General features: G+C 31.9%; 4 protein-coding genes across 4 annotated transcripts; 1 reads left to right on the forward strand and 3 right to left on the reverse strand.

Annotated features, from left to right (window-relative positions):
* Window positions 1–1,019: 1,019 nt before the first annotated feature.
* HELRODRAFT_106819 (hypothetical protein) lies at window positions 1,020–8,413 on the reverse strand (the record flags this gene model as incomplete). Its single annotated transcript, XM_009021848.1, has 21 exons — window positions 1,020–1,765; window positions 1,984–2,068; window positions 2,194–2,259; window positions 2,340–2,407; window positions 2,704–2,809; window positions 2,983–3,018; window positions 3,178–3,249; window positions 3,367–3,425; window positions 3,958–4,098; window positions 4,389–4,444; window positions 4,801–4,861; window positions 4,967–5,017; window positions 5,146–5,218; window positions 5,600–5,781; window positions 6,155–6,242; window positions 6,378–6,432; window positions 6,654–6,733; window positions 7,032–7,117; window positions 7,324–7,528; window positions 7,758–7,852; window positions 8,344–8,413. The coding sequence occupies 21 exons, from the start codon at window positions 8,411–8,413 to the stop codon at window positions 1,515–1,517; spliced, it is 1,986 nt and encodes a 661-aa protein (XP_009020096.1). The 3' UTR covers window positions 1,020–1,514.
* A 2,672-nt stretch (window positions 8,414–11,085) lies between these two features.
* On the reverse strand, window positions 11,086–12,844 carry HELRODRAFT_161981 (hypothetical protein; the record flags this gene model as incomplete). Its single annotated transcript, XM_009021849.1, has 4 exons — window positions 11,086–11,614; window positions 11,706–12,196; window positions 12,344–12,657; window positions 12,790–12,844. The coding sequence occupies 4 exons, from the start codon at window positions 12,842–12,844 to the stop codon at window positions 11,086–11,088; spliced, it is 1,389 nt and encodes a 462-aa protein (XP_009020097.1).
* Window positions 12,845–14,168: 1,324 nt separating this feature from the next.
* HELRODRAFT_188808 (hypothetical protein) lies at window positions 14,169–15,925 on the forward strand (the record flags this gene model as incomplete). Its single annotated transcript, XM_009021850.1, has 6 exons — window positions 14,169–14,205; window positions 14,281–14,322; window positions 14,529–14,677; window positions 14,771–14,980; window positions 15,203–15,257; window positions 15,529–15,925. 6 exons carry the CDS (start codon window positions 14,169–14,171, stop codon window positions 15,621–15,623), a joined length of 588 nt encoding a protein of 195 aa, XP_009020098.1. The 3' UTR covers window positions 15,624–15,925.
* Window positions 15,926–17,144: 1,219 nt separating this feature from the next.
* On the reverse strand, window positions 17,145–20,636 carry HELRODRAFT_188809 (hypothetical protein; the record flags this gene model as incomplete). The annotated part of the gene is made up of 12 exons (XM_009021851.1): window positions 20,420–20,636; window positions 20,086–20,114; window positions 19,875–19,934; window positions 19,459–19,512; window positions 19,134–19,188; window positions 18,854–18,960; window positions 18,492–18,644; window positions 18,308–18,372; window positions 17,888–17,974; window positions 17,521–17,629; window positions 17,378–17,443; window positions 17,145–17,267 (listed from the first exon to the last, which is right to left on the reverse strand). The coding sequence occupies exons 1-12, from the start codon at window positions 20,517–20,519 to the stop codon at window positions 17,145–17,147; spliced, it is 1,008 nt and encodes a 335-aa protein (XP_009020099.1). The 5' UTR covers window positions 20,520–20,636.
* Between the last annotated feature and the right edge of the window lie 3,196 nt (window positions 20,637–23,832).

Consider the following 23,832-nt stretch of genomic DNA (forward strand, 5'->3'; position numbering starts at 1 on the left):
ATGTATAAATGTATGTATGTTTGTATGTATAATTGTATGTATGTATAAATGTATGTATGTATAAATGTATGTATGTATAAATGTATGTATGTGTGTATGTATGTATGTATGTATAATTGTATGTATGAGTGTATGTATGTATGAATGAATGTATGTGTGTATGTATGTATGTATGAATGTATGTATGTATATATGTATATATGCATGTATGAATGTTTGTATGGCTGATTTATTGCTATTTATTTAAACTATTTATTACTCGGCCAGTGATTAGAACACGTTTGAATAGAAATTAATTATTGTTTTATTATTATTATGATTATTATTATTGTTATTATTATAGTAGTTGTTGTTGTTAATGTTGTTCTTAGAACTGTTGTCACTGATGTAAGCTATTAATTTTAACACAGGTGGTCAATTCTTTGTATTGTTACAATAGTTACATTAATAGACATCAATTCAAACACACACATACATACAAACACACACACAAACATACATACAATCTCAGTGCACAGTTTTTCAGTACATACATACATACAAACAAACATACATACAATACAATACAAAAGCCAAACTTTGGTTCAGTATTACAAGGCCAAAATTCCATTGTGATGACATTTGTGATTTCAACTTCTTGTCATGGTTGACATAGCAGTAGCAGCAGCAGCAGTAGTAGTAGTAGTAGTAGTAGTAGTAGTAGTAGTAGTAGTAGTAGTAGTAGTAATAGTAGTAGTAGTAGTAGTAATAGTGGTAGTAGTAGTAGTGGAAGAAACACAGCAGCAGTAGTAGTAGTGGTAGTAGTAGTGGTAGTAGTAGAAGTAGTAGTGGTAGTGTGGTAGTAGTAGTAGTAGTGGAAAAAGCACAGTAGCAGCAGCAGTAGTAGCAGTAGTAGCAGAAGCAGTTAACTCGACATGTAATCAAAAATTTCAGTCACTTTTGTCATTAATGTTGCTATTATTATCGTAATTATATCAATATGAATAACAACATAAACAACAACAACAACAATAATAATTATTATTATTATTAATATAATTATATTAATAATAATAATTATTATTATTACTAAATATTATATTATAATTTGTGAAATTGCATAATAGAACGCGCAGTTTGATACGTGTCAATGATTTGACAGAATCATTTCCTTCACACAGTTTGGATGGCGATGATGATGATTGTGGTGGCAATGATGATGATGATGATTGTGGTGATGATGATGATGATGATTGTGGTGGCAATGATGATGATGATGATTGTGGTGATGATGATGATTGTGATGATAATAATAATGATGACGTTGTTGAAATAACAAGGTGGTTTGTGGAGATATTACTTCAATTTATCTCTATAATCGTAATCCATGCTTAATTTATTCTTACAATAATACAAAAAATAATAATTAATAATATTAACAATCATAAAAAATAAGAATATTAATAATTAATTAATGATAATAATAATATCAATCAAGTTTACCAGAAAAATTAGTGCGTAAAAATTGAAGTTTATCAAAATCGTTGGGCGATATTTTGATTGTTATCAGAAAATCTATTATTAACAACAAAGTTATCTTGATCTATATCTAATCTTTGGATGTTTTTGATCGGATATAGCGGAATAGTACTTCCGCTAACACTTCCGCTTAGCTGTATCTCCGTCAAACCTTGATTGTCGCTTATCATTTTATGATTTTTGGTAAATTTGCTGTTTTTGCTGTTACTGTTGACCAGTTTCAAACTGTTTCCTGATTTTATTTGAGCTGTTAGAGGGTGAGAAAATAATATTTTACCTGAACGGTTGTTTGATCATTCATTCATTCATTCATTCGCATGTACGTTCGTTCATTCATTCTATTCATTTATCCTATTCATTCATTCATTCGTTCATTCGTTCGTTCATTTGTTCATTCATTCATTCATTCATTCATTCATTCATTCATTCATTCATTCATTCATTCATTCATTTACGCATTCGAACCGATCACAGTTATAGCTTCTTCGATATTGCCGGCTTTGAAAAAGTATTTTGGTTTCGCGCGTCTGAACATCGTGCTCGGCTGTTTCTAATAATAATAATAATAATAATAATAATAATAATAATAATAATAATAATAATTATAATAATAATAATAATAATAATTATTATTATAATAATAATAATAATAATGAATAATAAATGATGACTGACTTGCAAGTTACATGCTACAACCATGACGTTAGTTTTGTGCAGTTCCTCCAACAGTTCTCTCATTCCCTGGATGAATGAGTGAATGAGTGAGTAAGTGAATGAGTAAATGAATGAACGAATGGATGAAGGAAGGAATGAAACGTCACCTGCATAGCTGTTGTATCGACAATAGCCATATTTACCATGTCAAGTATCAAGCCGTCCAACTTCATTTCTACGAGTTTAATATTATTATTTTGAATGAAAGAATGAATGAGTGAATAAATGAATGAATGAAAAAAAGAAAAGAATGAATGAATGAAAAAATGAACGAACAAATCAGTGAAAGAACGAACGAATGAACGCGCGAATTAATCAATAATTTAGTAGATGGATGGATGAACGAACGAATTAATTAATGAATGAGTGAGTTAATGAATGAATGAATGAATGAAAGAACGAATGAGTGAATGATTGAATAAACACAAAATAAAAGAATGAATGAATGAATGAATGAATGAACCAACGAACCTGAAATCTTATTTTTAACTTTATCTTTAATATAAGCTACGGCCGGATACATAAGGCCGATATTGACCCTGGCCACCATAATGTTCATCTTATCTTGTTGGCCGTACTGATGATGATGACGATGGTAATAATGATGATGATGGTGATGATGATGGTGATAATGATGATAATGATGATGGAGATGATGATGATAATGGAGATGACGACGACGACGATGATGATGATGATGATGATGATGATGGTGGTGATGATGACGATCGGGAAAAAATCTTCACGCACCAATTTCCTCCATTCGGCATCATCAATATCTAAGAGCTGCAGAAAATGTTAATAAATAATATCAATTATCACAATCATCATCGTCACCACCACCATTATCACCACCATCATTATCATCATCATCATTATTACCACCATCATTATCATCATCATCACCACCACCACCATCATCATCATCATCATCTTCAAAATGACCTTAACTTTTGGCCTGGCCATTGGGTAGATAAGAATGGCGAATGACACGGCGACACCTATGGCTATTCCGAACTGTTTCCGTTATTAACATCGTCATAATTATTATAATTATTATAGTCATAATAATAATTATTATTATCATTACTACTACTATCACATCATCATCATCATCATCACCGTCATCATCACCTCGACACTAAGAATGAATGAGAGAATGAACGTTACAATCCAAGGAAGAAGATCAATTCCTGATGGTGGTGGTGATGATGATGACGTTGGTGATGATGATGTTGGTGGTGATGATGTTGGTGGTGATGATGATGATGATGATGATGTTGGTGATGATGATAATGATGATGACGTTGGTGATGATGATAATGATGATGATGTTGGTGGTGATGATGATGTTGGTGGTGATGATGATGATGATGATGTTGGTGATGATGATAATGATGATGACGTTGGTGATGATGATAATGATGATGATGTTGGTGGTGATGATGATGTTGGTGGTGATGATGATGATGATGATGTTGGTGATGATGATGATGATGTTGGTGATGATAATGATGATGATGATAATGATGATGATGTTGGTGATGATGATGATGGTGGTGGTGTTGTTGGTGATGATGACGATGTCGTAGATGATGATGACGATGATGGCGAATCTGATGTTAAATCTGACAATAAGATAGGTCAGCAATCAAAAATGCCTCCATCATCCTCATTATCATCATCGTTATCTTGGCAGCCATCTTGGCAGCCATCTTGACTAACTCCTAGTCCTCCAGATGATCCAGAACTTATGGAAGGTCATCATGTCAAGGACGGCCATGATGATGACAACCGCCAGGGCAGCTTCTGGGATGTAGTAGAATAATGGAGTGAGAAACTGCAGGGCTATCAGCACCAGGGCACCTTCGAATGAATAAATGAATGAATGAACGAATGAATAAATGAATGAATGACTAAGTGGATGAATTAATAAATGTTTGAATCAATCAATCAAGAAGGAATAACTGAATGAAGAAATGGGTGAATGAAAGCACAGAAAAAAAACATTCAATTGAATTAATAAATGCATTGATAAACGAATGATTAAGTGAGGAAATGAACGAATGAACGAACAAACGAATGAATGAACAAGAGAACGAACGAACGAACGAACGAGAGAACGAACGAACGAACGAACGAATGAACAATCTGACCTGTTACGATGCCACCGGCTGGAGTTTTCACGCCGCTAGCAGCGTTCAAGGCCGTTCTAACAATAAAATTATAATTTTTATTATTAAATTATTATTACTGTTTTTATTATTATTGTTATTTTTATTCATATTATTATGTTAATGACTTATTCTTCAATTTTGATTGTAAGAGCGATAGAGGAGAACCAGACATAAGCAGGCGACGTAATATTCATCATTATTCATACCATTATTCATTATCATCGTTATAAACTTACTTATTGTTAATATTAATATTTGTAGTAGCAGTTGTAATAGTATTGATATTAGTGGCACTTCTAGTGGCTGTAGCGAAAGCAATGAAGCAGTGGTGGTAGAATAGTAGCAGAAGTAACTGATGGTAAAATAGTTAGATGTTTGTATTAGAAAAAACCTTGAAAAGGTTCCTGTGATTGGGTACCCCATTACGAAGGCTCCCAACAAGTTTCCAATGCCTGTAAAACGAACGAATGAATGAATGGATGGATGAATGAATGAATGAATAAATGAATGAATAAGAAAGTTTAAGAACAAATGAATTAAACAAATTCTTAACAAACCATAACTTAGAAATTCTTGGTTGGGGTCCATTTTGTAATTGAACTTACGGGCTGTAAATTAAAATACATACATACATGGATACATGCATGCATGCATACAAACATACATACACACACACACACATACATACATACACACACACACATACATACATACACACACATACACACATACATACCAAATACTCTTCCAATAGCCATGGCTTCAATGAGACCTACCATTGGTACAATTAAGAACCCTATCCCTATCGTCTGATTAGTGGATGGATGGATGGATGGATGGAAGAGTGATGAATGAAAAAATTAACTTCAATTGTTTAAAATTATTCGAAGAAAGAAAATTTTAATGAGCAAAAGCTTTTTTGCACAGCAACAACTAATCAATCATTTAAACGAAAAAAACAGAAAATTCAACCAATCACATCGGGACTAAAAAAATCTCTCGACCAATCACATAACATTCAAAAACTTTCAACCAATTATATCAAAACAGTGACAATTCAAACAACTAATCACACAATGCCAACAAAAAATCTCGATCAACCACCTCAACCAATAAACATTCTCAGCCAATCACACGGCGACAAACCGATGACCCAATAAACATTCTCAGCCAATCACACGGCGACAAACCGATGACATGTCGCTGACGTCATAGGTGACGTTCTTTTTGGGGTCGTATAAAGTAAACTGCGGCGTCTGAAAGGAGGGTATGCCCGGAGGAATGTAGCCAATGAGAGAGAAGGGGCGCATTTTGTTGTCTAAAAATATGAAGGCCACTATGGAGGCACCAACTATGACGATGATGTTTCGAGCTGTGTGATTGGTTGGTTGAGTGGGCGATAGAGTTATTTGATTGGTCGATTGATTAATTAGTGATTTTAATTAATTGGTTGATTGATTGGTGATTTGATCGATTAAAAACCTGCAATTATTTTTTTAATTTTTCAAAAGTCATTCACCTACCCATTCGTTCGTTTAATTTTTAATTTCAAGTTTATTAAACATTCAATCATTTCTTTACTTCCTTAGCCATTCATTCATTCGATTGTCCATCCATCCATGCTTTCCTTTCTTCCTTTTTTCATTCATACATTCATATATACATTCATTCATTCATTCATTCATTCATATATACATTCATTCATTCATTCATTCATTCATTCATTTATTCATTCATCAACCGACCAGTCCCAATAAGCCAGACGAATTGACTGAGCAACTTCATTGGAAAATTAGCTGGTGGTTTTGACCAAACTTTTAGCTCTTTAATTTTCTAAATTATTTCAAAATAAATGAAAAATTATAATAAATATAGTGTTATAAATTAAGTTACAAATAATAATGATAAATATTTTAAAATAAAATAATATAAATTAACCAAAAAAAAACTCCTTCCGTTAAAACTTACCCGAAAGAAGACGATGAAAAAGATGCAGACGACGCCCATTAGGAAATCCCATAATCTATTTTTCGAAAATAATAATAGTAAAAAGAAGAAGAAGGAGATAGAGAAGAAGAAGAGGAAGAAGAAGAATAAGGGAAAGAAAATAGTAAAAAATCAGTAAAAAATTGAACTTAAGTTCAGATTTTCGCTCTAATGCTTTGCACTGAGAAAAGTCACTATTATTATTATTATTATTTTTATCGTCATCATCATCATCGTCATCATCATCATCATCAGTACCTCGTTTCCGGTATTTTTTGTATCGTCTGTATCAGTTGAGGTATGAAATCTCTAGACACCTTCTTCAAACCCCACCATTTCTTCAATAATTATTATTAGTAGTATTTATTACCATTATTATTTATTATTATTATTATATTTAATATTTATTATTATTATTATATTTAATATTTATTATTATTATTATTAATATTATTTTTATCATCCTTGTACTCGTATGTAAATGATGAGGAGAATGGACGACTATGAACACTTGTATATTTATGATAATTGATTTTACATTTCGAGGTTTGATGATAATAAAAAAAATTCCAATTTATTATTATTATATTTATTATTATTTATTATTATTATTTATATATTATTATTATTATTTACCTTGACCTGGGTCATGCCGATGGTTATAGCAGCGGCTGTCGTGAAGGCCTTCATGACGGGGAAAGAAATGAAATCACAGAAGGCCCCTGGAAAATTATTTTTTGAAACATTATTTTTTTATTTTGTATTGTTAGTATTTTTATTCGTTTTGTAGTATTAGTGGTAGTATTAGTAGTAGTAGTAGTAGCAGTAGTAGTAGTAATTCTTATCTTCAAACACATTAAAATCCATTACTTTATAGTCTATAAACTAATTAATATGACGCAGTGAAAATATCGACGAAAAAACCGACCGAATCCGACGAGCCACATAATGAGCTGCACAATACCGGTAAAAAAGCCCAACACCACTGCATAAGTCGGATCTTTATCGATCGGATTTTTACCGTAGGTGGCCGTCAGAATGCTCATGATGGCTGACGGGCCTAGGGTGATGTCCTTAGAACCGCCGAATACAGCATACACGAAACTACCGATGAATGCCGAGTAGAGTCCGTACTGTTAAAGATAGGCAATCGGTAAAGAATCGATTTATTATTATTATTATTATTGTTGTCGTTAAGATGACTGTTACCATTAATGTTCCATGAAAAATTTACTATTAGAATTAATGTAGAAGCTATTTAACGTTCTTACTTATACATTTGATTCATCTTCTCATCATCATCATCATCAACGTCATCATCAGCCCCATCACCGTCATCAGTCGCATCATCATCATCATAACCTGCGGTGGTACATTAGCGATGCTGGCATAAGCGATCGATTGTGGCAATACGGTCAGACCTACTGTGAAACCAGCTATCAGGTCACCCTGAAGTTCTGGCAGCCTGTGATTGGTCGAGAGAGAGAGAGATGACGTTTGATTTATTTCAAATTTGATTTGTTAAAATGTTGATGTGTATGTGTGTGTGATTCTTTAAAATTCGATTTGGTTAATAAAGCGTTTAGTTCAATCGATCGTGCGATTGAAAAAGTAATCTTAACATAAATCAGTCAGCAGTAACTGAAAGGACGAATGGACATTAAAAAAGAATGTACGAATAAATAAATGAAAAAACCAATCAACCAACTAATCAACCAACAGACCAACCAACCAACTAACCGACCAACCAGCTAACTAACCAGCCAACCAACCAGCCAACCAACCAGCCAACCAACCAACTAACCAACCAACTAACCAACCAACCAACTAACCAACCAACCAGCCAACCAACCAACCAACCAACCAACCAGCCAGCTAACAGACCAACTAACCGACCAACCAGCCAATCAACCAGCCAACCAACCGACCAACAGACCAACCAGCCAACCAACCAACCGATACTTCGGTCCCCACTCCAAAATCGGCATAATCCTCTTCAACTTATCGTAACTAATCATCGACTTTGAAACTTTTTTCGGGTCGATTTTTGAGAAGGTGTGTCTAATTTCCGAGCCCTCGTCCCTCAGTTCTTCGGCAAAGTGGTGGAAATTAATTCTGGCCTCACCACAACAGCCACCGGCGTTGATGACTTCTTCGTCGTAGTCGTCAATGTCATCCAGGCGTTCGGACAGGTAGACATTTTTCGTTGTATCTTTTAAATCGTTGCTGCTGCTGTCGCCAGTGTCGCCGTAGTTGTAGTTGACATCGTCATCGTTCGTGTCGTCGTCACGACTGACGTATTCGCTTACGTCATCGTCGTCGAAGTAGCCGTAGTTGCGATAGAGTTGTTGTGGTGCTTGTTGGTTCATGTTGGACATATTTTATGATCGTGTGTGTTTGGGTTCGTTTGGACGTGTATGTGTGTTTGTACGTGCGTATGTATGTACGTGCGTGTATGTATGTGCGTGTATGTATGTATGTGCGTGTATGTATGTGCGTGTATATGCAATCTATTATAAATGCCTTCCAACTAATACAAATAATATTACAGAGAACTTACAACATCTTATTGGATTCAAAATGTAAAAAAAACTTAACTGGTTTTTTGGTTTTCTTATTACGGAAATTTCATCAATTTTAATAAGGAATGTTAAGGAATTTCGAACTAGCACCACACATTACATAAGCATAGCACCATCAGTTACAGTATTATTATTATCATTTATCAGTATTATTATTATCACTAACGCTATAATTAAATGTAAGCAATAAATTCACCAGAAATTTGTAAAAATTTTTACAAAATAAATTCCTCAATGAAGGGTTTATATACTTTGATATATATATGTTATATATATATATATATATGTATCATATATATATATATATATATATATATATATATATATATAACCATCTCTACCACTACTATCATCATCGTCGTCGTCATCATTTAGGGTAGAATAAATGAATGAATGAATGAACCATGAATTAATGAATAATTAAAAATATTATGTTTGGTGAACGAATGATTGACGCTTTCATTCAGTCAATCTATTAAGCAATAGACAGATGCGGTGATGAATGGAAGAAAAATTAAAAGAATGAATGGATAAATGAATGAATGAATGAATGAATGAATGGATGAATGAGCGTAAACAAAACAAGTAACGCCTAACTGACCATGATAAAAGTGTCACCTCTATGAATGGAATTAAAATTTTTAATCGCTCAGTTTATTTGATAACATTAATTAAGTATAACTCATTTATTTATAAAAAGGCACACACACACACACAATAATTTTATACGTACTCCACTTAAAATTTATTCAAAACGAAACAATATCATCATCGACAAAGTGCCATAAAAGTTAACAGCATTAATTATCAACAACATCTTAATTCACAGCTTAACTTGCTGTCTAACTTCTCACTAGAATGTATTTTTATTCATTTATTACCTTTATTAATATTTGGGCAATCTATTTTATAAACATTTATATGAAAATAGCAGTAGCAGTATAAACTGTAGCAAAAGTGGTAGCAGCAGCAGCAACAGCAGCAGTAGTAGTAGCAGTAGTTACTTAGTAGTAGAAGTATTATTTAAAATTAGCACATTAAAATGTATAGGAATTAGTTATCTCGATGCACACGGATGCTTGCCGAATAAAATCGAAACGTTTTTAACGCATGGTCGGTTGTTTAGCCGGTCGGTATGGTATAGTCGGTCGATTATTTTATTCTAATTATTCATAACAATAACAGTAATAATAATAACAACAATAACATTGTTATCATAAAATAATAAAAATAACAACAATAAGCCAAATAGTAATTTATATCAGGCGGTTGTACAAATGTAGTTAAAATGATACTGCATATGCATTGATTAAATAATATTAATTTAAATATTAATACAAATAATAATGATAACAATATAAAAAATAATAATACAAATATTAATATTAATAATAATAATATAGTTAAGAAATATGTGAGATGTATATTAAAAAGGATAGCGAGTTTATTGTTAAGGAATGTATGCAAATATAATAAAAGAAAGTATGCTCTGCACGCACACGCACACACACACGTATATATATATAGAGAGAGAGAGAAAGAGAGAGAGAAAGAGAGAGAGCCACACACACACACACACACACACACACATATATATGCATATATATATATGTTGGTAATAGACCATAATTTTTACAATATTCTATAAATTCTACCGAATGTTTGGCGTTAATATGCGAATTCATGCTGCAATTTAAATAATTAAAAATAAGTTTATTTTGAATTTTAATAAACTAAACGTTCACCAAAAAACTTTAGTGAGAAAAATCGAAAAAACGAACTACAAACATATTAACGCCAAACATTCGGTAGAATTTATAGAATATTGTAAAAATTATATATATATAAATATATATACTACCGCATACTTATATATAGAGTACAAACACACGTGTGGCAAAAAAATATACAAAAAGTGGTCATAAATAAATAGATATGTGTGTATACTGTATATAGACCAAAAAGAAATAAAACATAGAAAATATAAATATCGCAACAGAATAGAAGTATACATGATATATATATAGCATAGTATGTACGACGTATAATGTCTATGTATGTATAAACGCGGATCAAGCTAGGAAAGGCAAAAACGTGTTCGACGATCACTAATTTGAATTGATAACGATTTTATTGACGAGAACCGGGTTAGGCAGTTCCTGGACCCCCAGTGTTACGCACTCGCAGTCTTTTTCACTAATTTTAACTTCGATTAGGCAGCCCTGAAAACGACCTATTGATTTTAGATCGTCACAAACTGGGACGGCATTCAATTCTCCGTTTATTTTTGGTCTTTTTTGAGGGGTTTTTCCAGTGTAGATGAATAAATTTTGAAAGCAACTTTTGTTATTATTGTGGAGAACGGCGCTGCCTCTCATAGCATTATTTACAATTCCATCATTTACATTTTGATTACCGCCGATGGGACCGCTAAAAATTTTTATATTTTCGATACTCTCTGGTTTCAGGAAGTTTACAACCATAAGTGAATTCTTATTGGACAGTTCAAAAATAAATTTATCACTAGGGATGTACACATCTTCAATTGCTTGCATCTTATTTGTTGACGTCATGTTACTGTAGATAACTGCCAACGGATTTGCTCGGAACTCGTCTATTGGCTGGCTTAAGAAGTACCTTCAACAAAAAATATTTAGCTATCATTAACATTATCTGTTCAATTATTTTTATAAATATTGGTAAATATTACAGAAAATATATGGCTCACTTGTCTTTAAGTTTATTATCCTGCCTAAAATTAAATGATGACCTCAAACCAAAATGTTGAAAGAGACTTGGCTTGTAAGAAAGCATCTGATTGGCTCCCATGTTTTTGATCCAATAAACGATCAACCAATCAACGGGCTGCTCGTCGTAGAATGTCGCCAAAAAAGTCGACAACATGTTCAAATCGGTCGATCTCAACAACTTTCCAATGAATCCTAACACAGAAAAATCGAGAATTGACCAGATTCGCGCCTTTGAAAATGACGGGGCATCACTATTTCGTTTGGGGTCAGAGTCTTTTATTAGGTCAGAGTATTGAGTTTTGTTTGAAAATTGTTTCAGTGAAATCATCTGACTCTTGAAATGTAGGGCCTCGATGAAATATTTGATGTGTTTGTAATAATTCAATCCACATTCCACGTCATCCTCGATTTGCATGTGGTAATGGGATAGTGTGCTGCTGTATCGAAACAATATTGTGTAATCCAGCACCTGTTTGTGAATGAATGAATGAGTGATGGATGCAGATAAACAAGAATGCTGAGAAAAATGAAAAGTTGAATGAAGTTTATTTAATGGGAAGGCGTATGCCGTTGAGAAAACTATTGAAGTTTAAGAAGCCCAATTTTTCACAAGCACCTGCTTAGCTCTCCAACTAATTCTGTCTTCTGCATCATTAAAATTTCTTTTCAGACCGTTCAATTGTGGGTAAAACATTTTATCAACGCGTAAAACATGGAAGAATCCAGAATTTAAATAGTTGGGAAAGAGACTTTTGATCTGATTCTCAACTAAAATGTTGTAATTGTCATCTAAATCACTCAAAAGAATGACGCATGTCGTGTTTAACTTCTGTTCATCTGACGTTCTCAGTATCAAAAATTCCAAAGTTTTTAGTAAATAGGTGGCGTTAATTACTCTCTTTATTGATGGAATGCCAATGGTTAGGAATACTATTTTGGAAATTTGGATAATCATAGTTAATAAATTCATTTTTAAATATGAAATTTCGTGTTTAAATTTATGTCAAATAACATTGAATTAGAATTATTATTATTATTAGCCTGTTTCATTTCTCATTTGACCAGTTACATGTAGATACTTGTTCAAATCATTTGTATTTGTAAGGTCTGGATTCATCTTGCTTTCTAGAACTTTCTGCATCAAATAATATTCATTTCAAGATAATTATGACATGAAATAATTTTAATAATACAAATATAATTATTACCACAGATGGCAGAGTGTCAATAAGCTTACTTATGAACTGAATGCATTGGTGTTTTTCTTCTTTTGTCTCTTATAAATTTAAAAATTAATGTACAAAAAAATTTCTTTATTTTAAAATAACAATAAATTAAATAATAATTAATGACTATTTTAAAATTATTAAAAATTTTATTAAAATTATTTTATAAATGATGAATTTAACTGTTAACAGAATAAAAAAAAGTACTTGAAACAGCTTTTCTGACATTGTTGTTGGCGTGGTGTCTTGAGTAGATGAAAACTTCAATCGTTATTAAAATTAGAGAAATTACCAGCAGGGTTTTTAGTTTATTTTTCACTAATTTTCGTATAACAAGTAGTGGTGTTGAAAACGATAGCATGACCTTTTGTTTTGAAATAGACGGTGAAAAATTCAAAAAAAATAACTCTGAAATAACGTAAATTTGCAAGTAAAAATAAAATTTTTAACATAAAATAAGCAATCTAAATTCCAAAATAAATTTTTCTATCGCAATGTTTATCGTTTCCAAAAGCAAAAAGAAAAGTGGATCGTGGTTTTTATTTAATTTTTTAAAATTTGTTGCGCACACATAACTTGAATATATCGGACTATTTGACATGCTTGGATTATTGGCATACGAAATTGCATGGATTTTAACGAGCAAGCTATATGAAATATTTACTTGAGTAAATATGCTTAAAAAATTGTAGTAATTCTACTTAATTTTATTAAATAAAATTATGTATTATTAAATAATTGTTGTTAATTTGATTACATACCTTTTTTACATTATTCGGTCATGTTAAAAATTTGTTTGCATATGAAATAAACGTCTTAAATAAATCAAAATTGTTATTTCGTTAAGTTTTAACAGTTTTGATTTTTTTTACGCTGTCTATTTCTTTGAAAAAAACAAGGTCGGCTAAGTAAAAACGTGACTATAGTTCAATCCTAGTAAGCTTTAGTACACCACTGTATTTCACCGAACAAAATGCAATTAATATAATCAAATTGACAAAAATAATTTCAAAATATATGTTTTAATTAAATTACATTGTTTCAAACATAATATATAAGATAAATATTTCATATAGCTTGCTCGTCGAAAAAAAACCGATGCAATTTCCAGAGCCAGTAAGCCTTCAATCCAAGGTAGTTAAATAGCCCGATCCATATAGTTAGCAGCCATCGCTTTAACAAATTTAAAAGTAAATCTTTTTAGAGATAAACAAAATGTCAGCTACAGGTGAACCACTGAATTTAGCGAAAGGTGAAATGAATCAATTATTTTACTTCAATTTATATTTTTTTATTTTATTTTAAATTATTTAATTCAAACATTCAGATATTCAAAGAGCCATCGAGCTTTTGGACGTTTTGCAAAGGAGTAAGCAATTTTAAAATAACAATTAAAAAACTATTATTAAAAATTTTTAGTATTAATTAATTAAATTAAAAATTTTTTTTTATTTAAAATTTTATTTAACTAACAGTTTGTAATCTTTTCAATATACTTCTTCATTTAAAATATTTGTCCAGTAACGGAAGTTTAAAAAACTAAAAAATGTATTTTACTGATTCTTTTCCTTCCAGCTGGGGATTTTCACAACTCTAAATTGGCGGACCTACAGCGAGTGTTACAAAGTGATTTTTTCACAGCAGTACGTGAAGTGTACGAGCATGTTTATGAAACTGTTGAAGTCTATGGAAGTCCGGAAGTTAGAGCTAATGCAACAGCCAAGGTTTTAAAGAGTTTTTTTTGAGGGAAATTTCAAATTTCCCAAAATGAAACAAAAATAAAAATAATCAAAACTCCTAATGACAAACGTTGATAGGCAACTGTGGCTGCATTTGCGGCCAGTGAAGGTCATGCACATCCTCGAATTGTTGAATTAGAAAAAACTGAAGAAGGATTAGGATTCAACGTGATGGGTGGTAAAGAACAGAATTCCCCAATTTACATTTCTAGAATCATTCCGGGGGGCATGGCTGACAGGCAGGGAAATCTTAAAAGGGGCGATCAATTGCTGTCCGTCAATGGTGTGGTTAGTAATTAGTGTATAGATAGGTGGACTTGAGAAATATTTTATCCTCATATTTGAATATTCATTAACCTTATTTAGTCATCTAATTTAAAATAGATTTTATTTAGCTATTAGTGAGTCCATAGTGGTTCTAAATTATTGTTTGCTTAATTTAGATGTGGTGTCATTTAAATTTTAAAATGATTTTATTTTTTGAAAAGTTATTTTGATCATAATGTTTAGAGTGTTGAGGGAGAACCTCATGAAAGAGCTGTTGAATTATTAAAATCTGCCTCTGGTAAGTTAAACTGGCAATCAAAAATTTATCCATTTTATTAATTAATTAATTAATATATCATTATTATATGATTATAATCAGCACATCCCTATTATACCATTACAATCGGCACATCACTAATTTAATTACACATCTCTACTTTTCTACTAAATCGCATCATACTTGACACGTCTCAGTTAATTTTGTCGTCTACTTAGTAACATATTAATTTCATAATTGTAACCAGCACATCGCTGTTTTAAACAAACAACCTAACGCAACTCTAATTCAGGTACAGTTAAGCTGGTTGTTAGATACACGCCAAGAGTTCTTGAAGATATCGAGGCAAGGTTTGACAGGAAACAGATCAGAAACAAATTCCCTTAAATAATTTCAAATTTTCTCATTTATATACGAATGAATTATTAATATTGGTATGAATTTATAAATAAGCTTTGGGAGAGTATGATTGAATTGATCAGTGAATTGATCAATGAATTATGATTCACATTTGCATTATTATGTATATTAATCTTTCGTGCTAATTATAACTTATAGCCTTTAATTCATTTACTTTCTATGTATGTGTCTTTTCTTCATAGAGTTTGCTGCTATATTATCTCTGCTTGAATTCATTTCTTAATTTTAAAATTCAGTTCACTGATTTTAAAATTATGCAATTAAATTAATGTTAACCATATTATTTATTGTCATCCATAATTATTTCGTTATCATTTGTAATAATCAGGAGTCTTTAAATAACTAAATTCATATACACGCTCAAAATATTTTAACATGGGCTGAGTATGGTGAGTTGAGTTAAGGACTTTATATTTAGTTTTTCTTCTCTGTACTTTTCTTATCTGTCCGAAAGTTTTACGCTGTGCGCCTTTCAGATTACGTATATTAGGTACGCATATGACATTTTCGTCAGCAACATCTTAAATGGATGATATATAGATAATAATACGCTTATGGAAAGATAAATTGAAAAAAAAACATTTATTTGAGGCTGTTTATATTCTTTTTTTTAATGGCGTCATAGTACTAGTGCACACACACACACACATATATACACACACCTATAAATTAATTAAGAAATACATACACATGTATTATTACATATATATATAACATATACATGTGTAACAAAATTAAAATGTGATGAAATTTCGTCATTTTTTCATGCTAAGATAGATTTAAATTACTTTGAGAAAAAAATAATTATTAAGACGGTTTTACTAAATCAATTTTCCTAATTCCTGAAATTTAGAAATGGCAAATGAAAGAAAGAGATTAGCAAAAAATATTTCAAACAACCAACTCAACTTATGGCAACAAAACCGAAAGGTCAAAAAACGCTTAGTGAGATAATATTAGTATTGTACAACAAAGAGCTATATATGACTATGAGAGAGAGAGAGAGAGAGAGAAACAGAGAGGCAGAGCAAGAGAGAGAGAGAGGATAACATATGAATACAGACATAAACTCATCTCAGGTTGCTGCAAAATTAACGCCTGTTGTGTGTTACATAACTTATCGACGGAAAGTTTTTAAATTAATTTTATTAAATATATCGATAATTACATATCAATGTAATGGTTATTTACCCCTATATTTCTAGTTTATATCAAATATTTAGTTATTCCTTCCAATGTGCATGTTTCTTATTTAAATCTGTATATGCAAATATGTTGTCAGCGGGTGATTTTTGAATTATATTGCTTCATAAGTTTAATCAACTTCAGGTATAATGCGGCAGATGAGCGTTCATATTTCGATTGAATATCTATATTTATTTTAGAAGCCATGTTATCGCAATTTAAATTGGGAGGTAAGAAACAGATACATACATACATACAAAAGCACCTCAACATAAAATCTTTCAACCACATTCACTAATTTTCCTAATCCGGGCCGAACGTCATCTGTCCTGGACCCCCCTTCTTCATGTATCGCCTGTACTGCTTGTAGCGACCACTGTCGGCCATTTGTTCCTTCATCTCGTCCTGCTTCTCTTTTTTGTAAGCCTGCAAAATGAATGGAATCCAGATGTGTTAGTGGTTAGTTAGTGGTGATGAGAATGATGGTGATGAGGAAGATGAGGAATGTGATGACGACGACGATGATAAAAATATACTTGGAAGTTTTCTTTGATCCAAAGTTCTCTTCTCATCATGTCTTCTTTTTCGTTATCATCCAGACCCTGATCAACATAATCATTATCATCATCAAACAAACGAACGAACAAGCAAACACAAACAAACAAACAAACAAACATACCTCCCACTTAATCTGACTGAGACCCATGTATCTCCTAATTACATACTGCTTGTCCTCCTCTGTGTATTCAAGCTTCAGTATGTTGTATCGGTAGAACCATTTGAAGTACCTTTGTGTATTGTGTAATTTGTATCTGATACACACATAAATAGACACACACACAAACAATGAGACACACATAATGACACACACACACAAACAAAATGATAAGGACATTCATCGTCTTCATAATTGTCAGTGAAATTGATCAGTAACAATCAGCACTGTCATCAATAAAAACGTCAACGAAATTCACTTATTCATTCATCAATTCGTTCGTTCGTTCATTCATTCTTTCATTCATTCATTCAACCAATCACTCACTCACCATATGATATATAGAGCGAGATAGTATGGAAACATAAACAGCTGAATCCACAATGTGTCATAAATCGTCGGCTTACTATAACCACCCCTATAATAACAACAACAAAAATAATAATTATTATTAATAATAATTATTATTATAACTAATTATAGTCTATAACTTTTAGAATTTCATATCTGACGTGAGTGTTTATTTGGTTTATTAACATAGTTAACTATGGCTAATTGTTGTCATTAAACGTACAATGAATTACAATTAATCATCATCAATCAATTGATTGATTGATTGATTCATTCATCATCATTATTAATATTATTATTAGTAGTAGTAGTAGTAGAGTAGTAGTAGTAGTAGTGGTAGTAGTAGTAGTAGTAGTAGCAGCAGTAGTAGTAGTAGTAGCGCCACTGATAGAATAATTACTTGATGTCTATTTTTTCTCTGATGACAGATTTGATCATATTTTCTTCCTCTTCTTTCAGCTCTTCCTGATGATGATGATAGCGATGATGTTGGTTATGATGATGATGGTGGTGATGGCGGTTGAAATGACTCCATAACCATAAAAACACCAAGAAAGACGTCATCATTGTCACAACTCACTCACCTTACTTTTACTCTTATCTTTCTTTTTCACATTCTTTCCATCCCTCGACATCATGCCTTCCTTCATACAATACTCTACAGCTTGAATTCGGTACTTAGGTACGGTCGCGAAGTAATCAATGGCTGACTTGTAATTGTTCGAAGCACTATAATACTAGCGACAGATTATTATGATTTGTTATTATTTTAAATATTATTACTCATAATTATTATTATTAAAATCCACTTTTCACGCCCACACACACGCACACACAAACTCGCATATAGATGAATACATGCAACACCAGCAACAATAAATCACAATTATATCATATTTTCATAGGTAAAACCTTATTTTTCCAACCCACCCTAGCCTAAACTAACTTGTATAAAGGAAATTAGCGTAATAGTGACGACGATGACGACGCGAATGTCGACTTTTGGGGCCACTCGTCGCCTATAGTAGCGGTAATAATGCGAGTAGTATTCCTCTGGCGAAAGAAAAGAAATTGAAATTATTTTCAACCATTTAAAATCAGGCTAACGCAAATTTGTATATAAATTAAAGGCAATTTGCATAAATTGACGGTAATTTACATAAATTAACAATAATTTGAAAAATTAACATAATTACAATAAGTTATTGAGAAACAATCTATGCAACCTGGGTGGTCTAACATGTAGTCATAGTTTGATCGGCTCTCTTCATCTCTCAGAGTCTAAATAATAAAAACAATACCAACACATTATTACTACTACTATTAATAATAATAATAATAATAATAATAATGATAATGATATTGTTTTAAATAGTGATGATAATTGTATAAATATATGTGTTAATGATGCCATAGATGATGAAATGTGAGGATGATATTAGATATTTGCAACAATGATAATGATGATAACGCGAGTGATTGAGTGAATTAGTGAATGAATAAAACCATAATTACATTTTAATTATAATTATATATATATATATATTAAACCTCGTAAGCCGTTGCAATCTTTTGAAACATAGAAGCTGCTTCATCCTTATCTTTCTGTAATGTAGACATCGTCAAAAAATTTAGTGCTACATTAAAAATATTAAATCTATAATAATATAAATTACAATCATAATAATAATATATAAAAACTAAAATTATTATTATTTATAACAATCAAGTTTCATAAGTCAGTTACAAATTAGACATTAAAAAGTTGCATTGAACATATTAATTAGAAGCTATGATCAAATAGTAAACAGATGAAGTCAGAATTTTAATCAACATTTGAACAAAAATATGATGATTGTTGATCAAAATGTAGTGATAATGTAAAAAAGACTTTTGAAAAATTTGTAATAAAAAAACATGATTGTTAGTAATCTGAAAATCGTAAAACCTGACCACATTAGACTCACTTTATGCCGATCAGGATGCCATTTCTTTGCTAAGTTCCTATATGCTTTGCTTATGTCACTCTTAAAGTTTGAATTTTTAAAAATTTGACACTGTTTGGTAAATGCATGCACGCATTTACATACACACGCACGTACACCACACATACATATGTAGAAATGTACTCAGTACTATACAATGTATACATACATTATGTTATATACAAACACAGACCTTGGGCGAATCTCTTGTTAAGCCAAGCACTAGATTAAAATAATATATATATATAAATATTAAAAATATAAATAAAAAAATTGCTTATTCAGTTAAAAAATTAATTAAATAGTAGTTAAAAATCAATTAAATGAATTTATCTATTCAACATTTTAACGTTTTACCAGAGTGGAGATGGTAAATAAAAATTTAATATAATTTTAAAATGGCAAAAATTGGAGGACAAAAATTTGTTTGAGGACACCAATGATGACAGTCGCGTATCATGATCATCTCTATGAATTATTTCCTAAATTTAATTTCCTAATATAAGATGAATTTATAAAACACTAACAGTCGTAACAATTATCCTCCCCACAGTACAGGCCTTCCAGCATGCCATGGGAAAATTTTAAAAATAGCAAAAAGTTTACATGGAAAATTATTATTTTCATTGTTTTTTTTAATTTAAAAAAAAAATGTTTATTATTAATTTTTATAATGTGGGCGACACTAATTTATCGATTGGGCATTGATTAGTGATACGTGTGCTGGAAAATCGTGAATTTGACCAGCAGAAGTTTACTTTTAAATAATTAAATTAAAAGAAGAAAATATCTTGGCGCTATACTAGTATATGATATAAAGAGAACAAATATGAATAGGAATTTTATTCTATACTTATATAGGAAAGACGCTAAAAAATGTCAAAATCTTAAATAAAATATTTGAAATGATTTATATATTTTGCAAATTTGGTTTATATTAATTAGTCCATAATCTCATACAATTTTGAAAACGAAATGCAATAAACTATTTTACATTCCATTGCCATTACTTATGAATTTCATACATGTACATCATACCTAGTACGTACATACATTCTTACACGCACACGCATGCATACATACGTACATATGAACTGCGTATTCGTGAACGAAGAACTGATTTCATGTGGGCAAAAAGTCCAATTCTAGACATTCGTCGACAGTCAGAGATTCCACAGACCCACATCCTTGTACCGCTTCCATCCTGGACTACCTGTCTCCGTACGCTGCTCACCTTCAGTGCAGAATGTTTTTGGATCCAACTGAAGTGCTCAGCCTAGCGGTCCAGAATACCAGGGCCATCTTTGATGAGTGTTGGACCGTCACATTAGTGCACAGGAACACTGCCTGATTCGCGCGGGCCAAACACCTTTTTCAAAATTTTGTGGAAAGATTTCATGTCTTAGCCCTCCGCATCCTGCTCACCAAACCAGTCCCTATGGGCCCCACGTCGCAGATCGAGCACTTATACCGCAACTTTTTCCAGGGTCTGCCTGAACTGGGGAGGCCATTCGATACCTGTCTCCTTCGCTGGATTATTCTCTTTTTTGACAAAATGATTCCCTGATTGCCCCATCCAATTTAGCCACATACAAGGTAGTAGGTCTAACAACTCTTTGGTGTCTCTTGGTTGGTTTGTTGTGAGGAACACATTGTAGTTTCCCGAAAAGCTTTCGTTTGACGAGCGAGACAAAGGCCACGTTGTCTTGTTAGGATGCAGTCGATAAGATGCCTTATAAATTGCATACATGTACATCATACGTACTTACATACATCATTCATACATGCACGCGCGCACACACACACACACACACACATACATACAAACACATACGCATATAAACACATACAACTCTCACATACACACACATGTGCAAGTGCATGCATACATAGGGTGTCAGCATTTGCTCTGGAAAGCAACTGAAGAAATATGTACACTCGAGTGTAGCTTACAATACGATGTACACTACGCATACTCACTCTCTCCCTCTTTCTCTCTCTCTCTCTCTCTCTCTCTTATTCTATATATATACATATATACTATACATACACTTATATATTAATACATACATATATGTGTATGCGTTAGTATGGAGTGAATGTACAAGATGTTATTTTGTTTCTGGATTACAATTACATGAACGTTTGCGTCTGTTAATGTTCTTGAAGAAATTTTTGAAAAGTTGAAGATTTATTTTGTTTATTTTTTTCAAAAAATTATTCATCTAAACTAAATTGTGATTAATCAATTCATTTTTTCAAACCGTCTTTATATATTTATTGCGTAAAGGAATGGATGCAGTTCCTATTTCTCAGGAATTGTAAGATAATTTGATTGAGATAGTTAGCGTATCTTACTGTATTTTTTTTTATTTTATTTCCGATAAATTAAACGCTATGCCATGTTTTTATTTATACCAAAATGTGATTTTTTTTATTGATCGGTTTTAACACCATCACCACCATTATCATCATCATTATCATCATCATCATCAAAAACAACAACAATTTCGTCATCATCATCAATATCATCATTATCATCATCGTCATCGTCTTCATCATCATCAATCTTCATCCTATGTAAACAAAACTCTTTTATGAACGGTTACAAAAAGCCGACAAAATAATAATAAAACATTAATAACATTTGTGCTATTATAATAATAATTATTGTCGTTGTTGTTGTAGTTGTTGTTCAGTTGTTGTTGCTGCTGTTTTTGTTGTTGTTATGATGGTACCATCATCGAATTAACTTCAGTTGCAGTCTATTGATGTGCCAGTGTACGTTTTCCATCGTGAAATTTGGTGATTGCTCTTACGTTCGTTAATTCGTTCGTTAGTTCGTTCGTTCATTCGTTCGTTTGTTCGTTCGTTCGTTTGTTCGTTCGTTCGTTCGTTCGTTCGTTCGTTCATTCATTCATTCATTCATTCAGGAAGTTTCACTCGAAGATAGCACTATAACATTTGCCAGATATCCAGATGTATAAGTATTAGCGAAAAAAAACAACAGGAAATAGTAACATAATAATAATTATAATAAGTAATAATAACAACTATAATAATAATAATTAATAATAATAATAATAAATAATAATAAATAGTAATTAAAATGAACAGCGGTGTCATTAATGAGCGGAGATCACCACCACCTCTTCCACACCATCACCATCATCATCATCATCATCCTCCATTATATCTTTACTCATCTTGTAACAACAACAACAACAACAACAATAATAATAATAATAATAATAATAACAATAATAACAACAATAATAATAACAATAATATGAATAATAATAATCGTAATTGCCATCATCATCATCATAACTGCCCTCACCATCCAAACTACGGACATCATCATCATCCTCAACAACAACAACAACAACAACAACAAATATATCAACAACAACAACAAATATATCATCAACAACAACAACAACATCAGCATAAGTTACAACAACGAAATCACAGCTTCAGCGGTCGATATCTTGATGACGATGACATCAACAACAAAAACAACAACATTGATGACGACGATAATGACGTCAGATCGTTATCGCTAAAGCCTACAGGTGAGATATTGATGGTGTTCTAGAGAGAGTGAAAGAGAGAGAGAGAGAGAGGAGTGAGAAAATTTTAATGTTTTAATAGTTCGTAGAATTTGTATTTATTATCATCTTATAATATTATTCCATTTCACCGGAAGCAGATGATTTGGTCTACAAGATCGCGGGCCATCAACCGCCACACCACCATCACCAGCCACAACAACAACCACAACAATCGTCATCATCTTCGTTACCCCAACTACCTCCAAAGCAGCAGCAGCAGCAGCAGCAACTAACATCGCCTCAAACATATTTTACAACATCAACAACCAAACCGAACTCGCCGATTTACAACCGAATCAATAGCGACAATAACATCAGCGACAACA

The sequence above is a fragment of the Helobdella robusta genome (genome assembly GCF_000326865.2).
Source record: "Helobdella robusta unplaced genomic scaffold HELROscaffold_3, whole genome shotgun sequence".
Taxonomy (NCBI): Eukaryota; Metazoa; Annelida; class Clitellata; order Rhynchobdellida; family Glossiphoniidae; genus Helobdella; species Helobdella robusta.